At 37.8% G+C, this 12,530-nt stretch overlaps 1 protein-coding gene across 1 annotated transcript; it reads right to left on the bottom strand.

The window, feature by feature from the left end:
• Positions 1 to 4,911: 4,911 nt before the first annotated feature.
• LOC128050029 (alcohol dehydrogenase 1-like) lies at positions 4,912 to 10,518 on the bottom strand. The gene is made up of 7 exons (XM_052642323.1): positions 10,386 to 10,518; positions 9,781 to 9,868; positions 9,404 to 9,623; positions 8,949 to 9,209; positions 7,082 to 7,217; positions 6,143 to 6,281; positions 4,912 to 4,936 (listed from the first exon to the last, which is right to left on the bottom strand). Exons 1-7 carry the CDS (start codon positions 10,516 to 10,518, stop codon positions 4,912 to 4,914), a joined length of 1,002 nt encoding a protein of 333 aa, XP_052498283.1.
• Positions 10,519 to 12,530: the final 2,012 nt, after the last annotated feature.

Genomic DNA, 12,530 nt, shown 5'->3' on the forward strand with positions numbered 1-12,530 from the left:
TAAAATGGACAACGTGGAAGAAATGGACAAATTCTTAGAAAAGTACAATATTCCAAAACTGAACCAGGAAGAAATCGAAAATCTTAACAGACCAATCACAAGCACGGAAATTGAAACTGTAATCAGAAATCTTCCAGCAAACAAAAGCCCAGGTCCAGACGGCTTCACAGCTGAATTCTACCAAAAATTTCGAGAAGAGCTAACACCTATCCTCCACAAACTCTTCCAGAAAATTGCAGAGGAAGGTAAACTTCCAAACTCATTCTATGAGGCCACCATCACCCTAATACCAAAACCTGACAAAGATGTCACAAAAAAAGAAAACTACAGGCCAATATCACTGATGAACATAGATGCAAAAATCCTCAACAAAATTCTAGCAATCAGAATCCAACAACACATTAAAAAGATCATACACCATGACCAAGTGGGCTTTATCCCAGGGATGCAAGGATTCTTCAATATCTGCAAATCAATCAATGTAATTCACCATATTAACAAATTGAAAAATAAAAACCATATGATTATCTCAATAGATGCAGAGAAGGCCTTTGACAAAATTAAACATCCATTTATGATAAAAACTCTCCAGAAAGCAGGAATAGAAGGAACATACCTCAACATAATAAAAGCTATATATGACAAACCCACAGTAAACATTATCCTCAATGGTGAAAAATTGAAAGCATTTCCCCTAAAGTCAGGAACAAGACAAGGGTGCCCACTTTCACCGCTACTATTCAACATAGTTCTGGAAGTTTTGGCCACAGCAATCTGAGCAGAAAAAGAAATAAAAGGAATCCAAATTGGAAAAGAAGAAGTAAACCTCTCACTGTTTGCAGATGACATGATCCTCTACTAGAAAACCCTAAAGACTCCACCAGAAAATTACTAGAGCTAATCAATGAATATAGTAAAGTTGCAGGATATAAAATCAACACTCAGAAATCCCTTGCATTCCTATACACTAATAATGAGAAAGTAGAAAAAGAAATTAAGGAAACAATTCCATTCACCATTGCAACAAAAAGAATAAAATACTTAGGAATATATCTACCTAAAGAAACTAAAGACCTATATATAGAAAACTATAAAGCACTGATGAAAGAAATCAAAGGGGACACTAATAGATGGAGAAATATACCATGTTCATGGATTGGAAGAATCAATATAGTGAAAATGAGTATACTACCCAAAGCAATTTACAAATTCAATGCAATCCCTATCAAGCTACCAGCCATATTTTTCACAGAACTAGAACAAATAATTTCAAGATTTGTATGGATATACAAAAAACCTCGAATTGCCAAAGCAATCTTGAGAAAGAAGAATGGAACTGGAGGAATCAACTTGCCTGACTTCAGGCTCTACTATAAAGCCACAGTCATCAAAACAGTATGGTATTGGCACAAAGACAGACATATAGATCAATGGGATCTAATTAAAATTAAAAGCTTCTGCACAACAAAGGAAAATATAAGCAAGGTGAAAAGACAGCCTTCTGAATGGGAGAAAATAATAGCAAATGAAGCAACTGACAAACAACTAATCTCAAAAATATACAAGCAACTTATGCAGCTCAATTCCAGAAAAATAAACCACCCAATCAAAAAATGGGCCAAAGAACTAAATAGACATTTCTCCAAAGAAGACATACGGATGGCTAACAAACACATGAAAAGATGCTCAACATCACTCATTATTAGAGAAATGCAAATCAAAACCACAATGAGGTACCACTTCACACCAGTCAGAATGTCTGCGATCCAAAAATCTGCAAGCAATAAATGCTGGAGAGGGTGTGGAGAAAAGGGAAACCTCCTACACTGTTGGTGGGAATGCAAACTAGTACAGCCACTTTGGAGAACAGTGTGGAGATTCCTTAAAAAAATTGCAAATAGAACTACCTTATGACCCAGCAATCCCACTGCTGGGCATACACACCGAGGAAACCAGAATTGAAAGAGACACATGTACCCCAATGTTCATCGCAGCACTGTTTATAATAGCCAGGACATGGAAACAACCTAGATGTCCATCAGCAGATGAATGGATAAGAAAGCAGTGGTACATATACACAATGGAGTATTCCTTTTCAAATGGAAGAATTCATTTGAATCAGTTCTGATGAGATGGATGAAACTGGAGCCGATTATACAGAGTGAAGTAAGCCAGAAAGAAAAACACCAATACAGTATACTAACACATATATATGGAATTTAGAAAGATGGCAATGACGACCCTGTATGCAAGACAGCAAAAAAAGACACAGATGTGTATAACAGACTTTTGGACTCAGAGGGAGAGGGAGAGGGTGGGATGATTTGGGAGAATGGCATTCTAACATGTATACTATCATGTAAGAATCGAATCGCCAGTCTATGTCTGACGCAGGATACAGCATGCTTGGGGCTGGTGCATGGGGATGACCCAGAGAGATGTTATGGGGAGGGAGGTGGGAGGGGGGTTCATGTTTAGGAATGCATGTAAGAATTAAAGATTTTAAAATTAAAACAAAAAATAAAAAAATTTAAAAATTTTAAAAAATTAAAAAAAAAAAATTCATTGAGCACTTACTTTGTACCAGATACAGAGGATAAAGATATGATATGCCTGAAACAGTAAACCAGGAGATACTCTTAATAAAGTGTGATAGTACTATTGTGATCTCATAAGAGAAATAATGACCCCCCCCCCCCCCCCAGCACTCTGACTTCTTGAAATCTGAGAAAGATGCCATGAAATTAATAATTCTTTGTCCATTTTATTTCAAAAGCAAACAAAACATAAAACCTGCTCAACTGTCCTGGGGGGATAGAACATGAGACAAGTGGCCACAAAAAAAGCAGATGTGAGTGTATGAAATAATGTTTTCACAAATGAATAATTAGAGACATTTTGAAGACAGTGTCAGAAATAGAAGGAAACACCCTAAGGGCTATGAGGTAGCAAAGAGATATTATAAAAGCTATAGAAATATGCCTAGGACTCTTTTTTGGACAGGGAGGCCTGGCGTGCTACGATTCATGGGGTCACAAAGAGTCAGACACGACTGAGCGACTGAACTGAACTGAACTGAGGACTCTTTTTATAGAATTGTTCAAAGATCAATCACAGAGGAAAACACTGATAAGAGGCAACAAGGACTTCCCTAGTGGTCAGGTGGTTAAGCCCCCATGCTTCCAATGCAGAGGACAAGGGTTCCATCCCTGGTTAGGGAACTAAGATCCTGCATGTTGCACCATGCTCCCAAAAAAAAAAAAAAGAGGAGGCAACAATTTTGATGCAATAGAATCAACTTAGTGTCTCTCTAATCGTGTCTGGGGACAGTGAGGTTCAGGAAAAGCCTTCCATCTAAGTGCGTCTTTCTCCTGGCCCTGCTGTGTGTTTCATGGGTTTTTTGTTTTGGTTTTTCTTTCCAAGCTTCTGTTCAAGTGTAGAAGTCTTCCAGCTTGGGGGACAGTTCTTGGTAGCTGGGTATTTCCAACCCCAAGCTTCTGATACAACTCTGGTATCAGCTCTTTTATTTTTCCAGTTGTGTTTTGTTAAGAATACATTCTGTTACTAATTTTTTTCATGATTTTAGGTCACATTGATAGCTTTTCTCTATGTAACAAAATAGTTATTTTATTCTTTTGAAACTGTTTCTCCTAGCCTTGTCTTTCTATTCTTTAGAATGTTTGAATTCTATAACTTTTATTCTTAAGTTCTTAAGTTTAAAATGTCTTCATTTATTTGCCTTTTCTTTTCCCTTTCCTTAGATCTTAATTATTCTATTATTTAAAATGTTATATGTTTTCATTTTATTTCATTTATACAAGTGATCTCCAGTCTTAAAAATCATCTTATAACATTACTCTTATTTTCCCACTTGACAATGTGGCAGTTGATACTCAGAGCGGGAAGGGCTTGTTAAGGTGACAGAGATAGACTGGCAGGACTGTATTTAAAGTATTCACTTAAGAAAAATTTTCATGTGTTTTTTAAAAATTCTTGGACCTTCCCTCATTAAGTCAGCTGGACATTTTGAGCTCAAATCTCAGGAAGGGATATTACAAATGAAACAAGATCATAAAAGAAATTTTCCTTGTGATTTCTTTGTTTCAACAGCAAAAGTTTGAGGAGAATGTAAATGACTCAAGAACAGATGAAAAGCAAAAGGACAAAACTAGATAAAAGGAGCTGTTTTTATCCCTCTCCCAATCTCCCAGCCTTAGTGAGGAAATAATTATATTTGTTTAGTGAAGAGAAAAAGACTTGAAAAGGAAGTTATGAGGTCATAGATGAGTTTCTCTTAAAGAGTCCTACACATGCTTCCTCGGGGTGCAGGTGGCAAGATTTCCCAGATATGCTTTTCTGTTTGAAAGCACAGATGGGAACTGTGCCTCAGCATGTCATGGGCATTGCAGGCATAGGATGGTTCGAAGACCCCAGAATAGAAAATGGCTCACTGTGTCCTGAGAGAGCCTTTCAAGAATTTATGAGACCCCATGCATTGTAGAAACAGCAAAATCATCATGTAAACCCTGGAGTGGTGTGAAAGATACAGAGAAATCTGTATATTGAGAATAGGAATAAGGGATAACTCAGGGACAACATTCATGGACCGATGACAGAGATAGTTGGGTTGATGGACGTATCACAAATGTTATCAATCAAATCCCACCATCCCCTTTTTTTCCCCACTATCCCTTTTTTTTAATGTCACAAAATGAATTATATAACATCTATTCTCTAAGAGGCTATTTTATTATAATTAAATTCAAGGTGAACTTTTTTTTCATTTTTATAATCACACTGCAGTTCCATATTTTTGCTGCTCTTTTCACTGCACTGGAACAATCAGGGAAGTGAAACAGGAAAGGAATAAACTCCCCAAGGATATCCTTGCACCTTTCATTATTTGAGATCTCAGAACAGCAGAACACAGCGGATCCTGAAACACAGAAGTGTAATAATAAAGCAGTTTAATACCTTGAGAAACAGTGATATCAGCAAAGCAATTACACACTGTATTGAAAAACTGAGTTGCCTATCCCCACCCCACTCCACCTTTATCTAGTTTAGCTATAAGAAATATAGGATGGAGTGAAAACAGGACCCCAAATCAGCTATAATAGGAAGACCCCAGCTTTGAGCACCATTCCTTCTGGCTACATAATCACAAAGACATCCAAACCCTCTGCTATAGCTTCTGATCAACTTCCACCAATCCTAGAATCTAATACCATGTCCAATTAGGGAAGAATAAATGGGTTCCTTAGTTCCTTTCTGTTTGTAGTGTGTCTGCTACCTGCTAGATCCATTCCCTTCCTCTATTATTTGTTTCAAAAATTTAAGATGAGTTTTCTTGACTCTTCTTTCTTGATTTAAATGGGCTGACATGCTAGGTCTAAACCAAGAAGGTACATAGCAGGCTAAAATTAAAATACCTATCTTAAAATAAAAAGAAATAATAAAGAAAGCAAACGATGTAGGTAGAGAGTGGGGAGAGAATAGGAATGAGAGATGTTCTTAAGAACCAGAATCAGAAAGTCAAAGAATTCATCACAGAAGTAATTCCTCATTTACTCCTTGTTACTTGCTATCCACTGTCTCCAGCACTCAGGACAGTCCTGCAAAGAGTGTACCATCACTCAATATACACTGAGTATATAAATGAACACACTGAGTAAACACTTCATCCCTAAAGGTATGCTAGCTGGAGCAGACTGACATTTGTCAAGAAATGATATAGAAAGGCTTTGTGCCTTGGGTAGAGTCTGAACCTTTGCCTCGAAGATCCTTGTAAGATTTTATGATGGCAGTAATGTCAACTCATTTATTCTAGATGATTTCTCTAACCAGAAAAATAATGCATAATTGACCAATGTGGAGTAGACTGGTGCTTAGTGTTATACCGACTCCTCAAACATTTCTTTGAGATAGGTTAATACAGGTCTTTCCCAAAGAGGAACTTGCAGATAAACCTTTTCTTATCCTTGTGACAACAGGAAATAGGCTAGAGTATATGAAAGAAGGTCTTCAAGTAGCCATCTTTTTTTTTTTTTTTTTTTTTTCCACAAAACCACTTAGGAATGTTTGAAAAGTCATTTTTTTCTGTGAGTTCAGGGTATAGAAGTTCATCAAAGAAAACGCTCACGTTTTTCCAGCATGATACAACTCAAAAGCTTTGTGGAGTTGGTCAAAAGGCAACTGATGGGTTATTAATGGATCTATATTAATTTTATTTTGTAGGTAAGCAGTCACTAGTTGGGGAAAACAGTCTCTGGTTTTATAATCTGCAAAATAAAAAGGCTGTTGTAATAAGATTTGAGAAATATCAAATTAACCAAAAGAAAAATAAGTAAGTTGTGGAGATGGGTAAAGTATTCTGAAAATTTGCCATTGATGAGTTCATTTGTACATCAGAAGTTGTTGGCTTTTGTTGCTAAGTATGGCGGCTACAGACAGTTCTGTTACCTGGAACATCTTTGGGAAAAAATTGGGTCAATATTCACACATTATTGGGTTAAAAACTAATTAAAAATAAAGTAGAGTCTCCAGTCCACCTCCTGGGTTTAACATTATACAACTATTTCCTCATCTCTCTATTCACACACAATGAGATGGCATGGGAACTTTTGATCAGAGCAATGGATGGAGATGGGAATATTAATTTAGTAAAGCTATTGGTCAGTACTACTCAGAAATAAGGGCTCCTATGGGAAGACAAATATCAGTGCCAAATACCAAGTTGGTGCCTGTAATTATCCAGAAAGCCTTGCTGTTAAAATAGCACAACAAACTTTGAGTCCACCAGTGCAGAACCGAACTTAGCTGGATTATTCCAAACACTGGGGAAACCCAGAAACTATTTTGTAGGAAAACCCAGAAACTATTTAAAAATTTTTATTTAAATGTAAAAATAAAAACCTATTTAATTAAATTAACTAATCTGCAAAATATACCAATTCACTGGAGGAGAAGTCATTGAAAACTTATACCATTATAGGTTTGTTTCCCCAAGGAGAAGATTTTTGAATTACATGTTTCTACAAAGTTGAAAGAGATTTTGTGAAACCAAAAACAACTGACTTACCTCCTAAACACGAACCCTTCAGTGTCTGTCCAGTGGAAACTGATTGAGCAGAAAGGGAAAACTTTGAACCTGGTGGAGACACTCCAGTGATTATACAGACACCTTGGCTCAGGTGGCAGGAGTCCCAAGCAGCAACCTGATAATGAGAAAAATGACCATAAGTAGATGCCCATACATAAGTAACAACTATCTGCAGTGTTGGAAGGAGTGTAGAGTTCCTAGATTTCAGACCTCCTCCTGGGCAGATGCTACTTACTTTGAGCTCAGCTTCAACATTGCCAGTGATGGAATCTCATTAGAGAACCAGAAATGGCAACCCGCTCCAGTGTTCTTGCCTGGAGAATCCCAGGGGTGGTGGAGCCTGGTGGGCTGCCGTCTATGGGGTCGCACAGAGTCGGACACGACTGAAGCGACTTAGCAGTAGCAGCAGCAGAGTTTAGTGGTAAAGAGCACAGACCCTGCCACGGTGTGACTTTAGGCAAGTTACTTAACCTCCTTATGTCTGTTTATTTGTAAAAGGAAGAATAATACCACCTATGTCATAGATTTGTTACAAGGCTTAAGTGATTAAAACATTTAGAACGTTATCTGACACAGAGTAAGTACTGTGTGTTTATTTAATAAAATTACCCGCCACCTCAAAGACCACACATACTATTATTCTTTGCCTGACCTTCTCACTTGTATAACTGTTCAGTTCATTTATATTTAATAAAAACAAATATATATACATATGTGTGTGTGAAGCTTCATTAACAAAAATCAGTTTTTTAAGGGTGTAGAGTATACCTCACGTCAATCTATTTTGCTTCCTTTTCTGTTTCTTAACCTTCTGTCTCTCCCCTGCCTGCATTTTGCCTGTGTCTCTTTCCTGTTACATCACTGCATCTACTTCCTTCACCCTTTACCCATGTATATTAGATACACACTGAAGTGAATCAAATGCCTAATTCTTTCCTCTACCCTGTTAGTCCCGAGTCTAGGGTCTACTTTATTCTCCCTGAACCTAACATACTGGTGCATAGGCTCATTTTTCAAATAATGAACGGTTCTGATACAGAATATCATATGTGAATTACATAATGTTGATACTTAAATATAAAAACATGTTCGTGGATAAAGAGCTAGGACTACAGGGAAGGAAATAGTGCTTGTTTAAACTTCATATATTGTAGTGTCATATCTTTAAAGTATATATTGCTTTGATTTTTAAGATGGATATTTTAGAGTGACTATACATTCCATTTTTAGGTCTGGGGTCCACAGGTCCAAAACATATGTTCAGGGGAGTTTTATACTTAGTGTGTCCCCACCCACTAAGCAAGCATCTATAGACAATTCGTTTTACTGTGCTTTGCATTTTTCAGATATTGCATTTTTTACGGATTGAAGGTTTGTGGCAACCCCGTGTTGAGTAACTCTATCAGCACATTTTTTTTTTTCCAACAGCATTTGCTTCCTTTTTGTCTGTGTCACATTTGGTAATTCTCACAGTATCTCAAACATTTTCACTATTATTAAATTTCTTATTGTGATATGTAATCAGTGATCTTTGTTACTATTACAAAAAGATATATTGTAAAGTAAAACAATAAATAGATAAATAAAACTGAGATAAAAAAAGATAATGTCTCTCACTGAAGGCTCAGATGATTAGCATATTTTAACAATAAAGTATTTTAAAATTAAGATGTGTACATTGTTTTTTCTTAGACAAAATGCTATTGCATACTAATAGACTACAGTATAGTATAAACGTAATTTTTATATGTGGTGGAAAACCAAAAAATTACTTAACTCACTTTATTACAATATTCACTTAATTGTGCTGGTCTGCTTCTACTCACTGTGACCCAAACCCACACACCATGGTTTCTGCGAGTCCGATGGCCTCAAAGGCAAAGTCAACACTGGTGCCTGTCATTTCCTTGACCACCTCCTGGACGGGCTTCTTGAGATTCGAAGGGTTGAGACAATCTGTGACCCCTAATGCTCTTGCCTGAGGAAATTTTTCCTCATTGATATCAACTCCAATGATTCTAGAAGCACCAGAGGCTTTACAGCCCATGACAATAGCTGAGCCGATTCCTCCAAGTCCAAAGACCACACAGGCAGAACCAGAAGTGACCTACAAATTCACAAGTCATGTTTGTGTTAGGAATCAAATCTGGACACTTGTATAATTAAGAAAACAAACAAAAACAACCATTGAGGCTTTTGGAACTATTAACCCCAGTTGAAACATTTGGACTGTTTTGGTCTTGTTTTTATGTTTTCTTGGCAGATCACTATAACATACTAACACACAGCTGTTTTCCTCACCTTGGCCGAGGGAACAGCCGCCCCATATCCTGTAGCCACCTCACAGCTTATGACACAAATCTTATCCATGGGAGCAGCAGCATCAATTTTCACCACTGAAATCGCAGGCACAACAGTATATTCAGTGAATGTACTTGTGTGGAAAGAATGATAGATCTTTTTTCCTTTGCAGGTAAACCTGCTGGTGCCATCCAGCATTAATCTAGAAGAGGGTAGAAAGCTGTTCAGCAGTGACACAGACAGGCACAGCATCAACCCAGACACATAGAGTTGTAAAGAGAGAAATGAACACCTTTAGCTCCAGGTCAGTGCTTGCACAATAAAAACGGTTTAATAAAAAGTGACAAGATAAACAAAAGATGGGCAAATCTACTAACTCTTGCTTCTCACAGAAGTTTCCCTTGGGATTCAAGCAGGCACTGCATTCTCCACACTGTGGAACAGCAAGTGTGAGGACTTTATCTCCTATATATAGGGAAAAAAATCATTAGTTTAAAATATTATTGAAACACAATAGTGTGGTGATAAAAACTTTATTGCAAGTGTTCTAAAATTGGGTTGTGGTGATGGTTGCACAATTCAATAAAATTTATGGAAAATTATTGAATCTTAAATGTAAGGTGGGTGAATATATGCTATGTAAGTTAAACTTAAAGGAATTCAATATTTGATGAGTTTGCTAATTGTATCAATTGCTTAATATGAATAAAAGTGGAATTATATTAGAAAATCAAAATTAAAAAAACTTTACTGAATGATTTGATAACTTGCTGCGGACAGATTATGACAAGTATAACATATCCCATGGCTATTTTGGAGGAAAAATCCTATAACCTGGTTTCAGAAATCCCATTATTATTTTGGGCAAATGATGGAAATATGGGGATATTCCTTACTGGATAGATAATTGTAGGTCTGCTTTTACTCTGGAAATAAACTAATAAAACTGGGAATGACCCTTAGAGATGTCATCTACTCTAACCTTTTGGCTTTCCTTTGAGAGATTTAAGTCCGCAGTGGTCGTTACCTGCCTGAAGCTGGATAACAGAATAGACCTTCCTATTGAGCCTACCTGTCCCACGATGGCACATGGACCCACAGCAGGCCTCTGACATGTTTTCTTTAGGGGGCTGTGGCTCAAGATATTCTCAGTTCTGAAGTAAAAGGAATAGCTTTCTTTCTGCAGAGAGAGGCTGCTTCTGGAGCGCTTACTACAGAGGGTGGTTTCTCAGTTGCACAGTTTCACAGTGCATACTGATTATGCGTGGGTCCAATAATTAACCCTCCTGGGACCTAGGGTTACAGGCTGGGAAGGTGAAGAGAATTAATGAACACAGACTTATAAAACTGTACACAGACTTATAAAACTGTACAAAGCCTTGTCAAAGGTCTATAACCTCGTCCCTAAACGTGTGTACGGTTCTTACATGTATTTATAATCCCCTTTGGCCTCTTGCAGAGTTCAGATAGCATTAAAAATCTCTTTGAGTTTATGAAACTTCCCTGGTGGTCCAGTGGCTAAGATTCCACACTTTCAAGGCAGGGAATCGTGGTCAGATTTGATCCCTGGTCAGGGAACTAGATTCCCCACGCCAAAACTAAAGATCCTGCATACCACAACTAAGACCCGGTGCAGCCAAATAAATAATTATTTTAAAAAGTCTCTTGTAAGTTTAGATAAGGAACATCTTAACTTCACTGGCCCTAAAAAATTCCAAGGATACTGGATCTGAAAATCAGGAGAAGCTCAGATTCTGCTGCCTTATCTTTTCTCTCAAATAGTCATCATTTTCCACAAAACTTTCACTGAGATTTGTTTAGTTAAAGAGGAGTTAGCTCCCTAACAATTGGCATTATCTTCTTGGAGTTGTGGGGAAGGTCGTGTCTTTTTGCTTTTGTCCCTCCCACTAGGCCTAGTGTCAGAGGCATGGCAGGTCCTCGATCATTGTTTGCAAAATGAATACCCTGACGATAGCTTTGTGAATGTCCTGACCACATGCCCTTCACATGAAGCTCACACATGGACTCTTCACATGTGTGATTGCTCTTATTTATTCTGACCATTTCAGATGTGCTAAGAATGGCTGTGTCAAGGTCCTTTCTGATATGCCTGGGGAAGAGTGTTTACTTTTTTTGATTCTTTGAAATATCATTATCATCCTGTCAACAAAGTTCTATCAATATTTTCTACTTGATCAGAACATTCATTCATCAAACATTCAATGCATTCCAAACCTGAACAGGCACTATGCTGAGTATGTGGGGGACACTATATATATATGAGAGAGAGAGAGAGAGAGAGCTGTCCCTCAAAAAAACAAGCCAGTGGGACTACATTGGACTAAAAGACTCAGGCACAGCTAAGGAAACTATATAAACAAAATGAAAGGCATGCCTACTGAATGGGAGAAGATATTTGTAAGCAATATATCTGATAAGGGACTTCCTTGGTGGCTGAGATGATAAAGCATATGCCTACAGTGTGGGAGACCTGGGTTTGATCCCTGGGTGGGGAATATCCAGTCCCCTGGAGAAGGAAGTGGCAACCCACTCCAGTACTCTTGCCTGGAAAATCTCAGGGACAGAGGAGGCTGGTGGGCTACAGTCCATGGGGTCACAGAGAGTCAGACATGACTGAGCAACTTCACTATCTGATAAGGGGCTTGTATACAACATTTGGGCTTCCCTGACGGCTCAGATGGTAAAGAATCTGCTTGCAATGCAGGAGACACAAGTTTCATCCCTGGGTTGAGAAGATCCCCTGAAGAAGAGAATGGCTATCCACTCCAGTATTCTTACCTGGAGAATGCCATGGACAGAGGAGCCTGGAGGGCTATCGTCAAAGGGGTTGAAAAGAGTTAGACATGAAAACATAATAAACACACACACGCAATATATACAATGAGCTAATACAACATTGAACTTAACATCAAGAAAACAAGCAACCTGATTTTAAAAATGGACAGAGAACCTGAACAGACATTTTTCCAGAGAAGGCATATACAGATGGCCAACAGACAGACGATTAAAACCACAATGAGATACCACCTCACACCTGTCAGAATGACTACTATCAAAAAGACAACAAATAAGTGTTGATGAGGATGTGGAGAAAAGGGAGCCCTCA

This window comes from Budorcas taxicolor, chromosome 6, assembly GCF_023091745.1.
Source record: "Budorcas taxicolor isolate Tak-1 chromosome 6, Takin1.1, whole genome shotgun sequence".
Lineage (NCBI taxonomy): Eukaryota > Metazoa > Chordata > Mammalia > Artiodactyla > Bovidae > Budorcas > Budorcas taxicolor.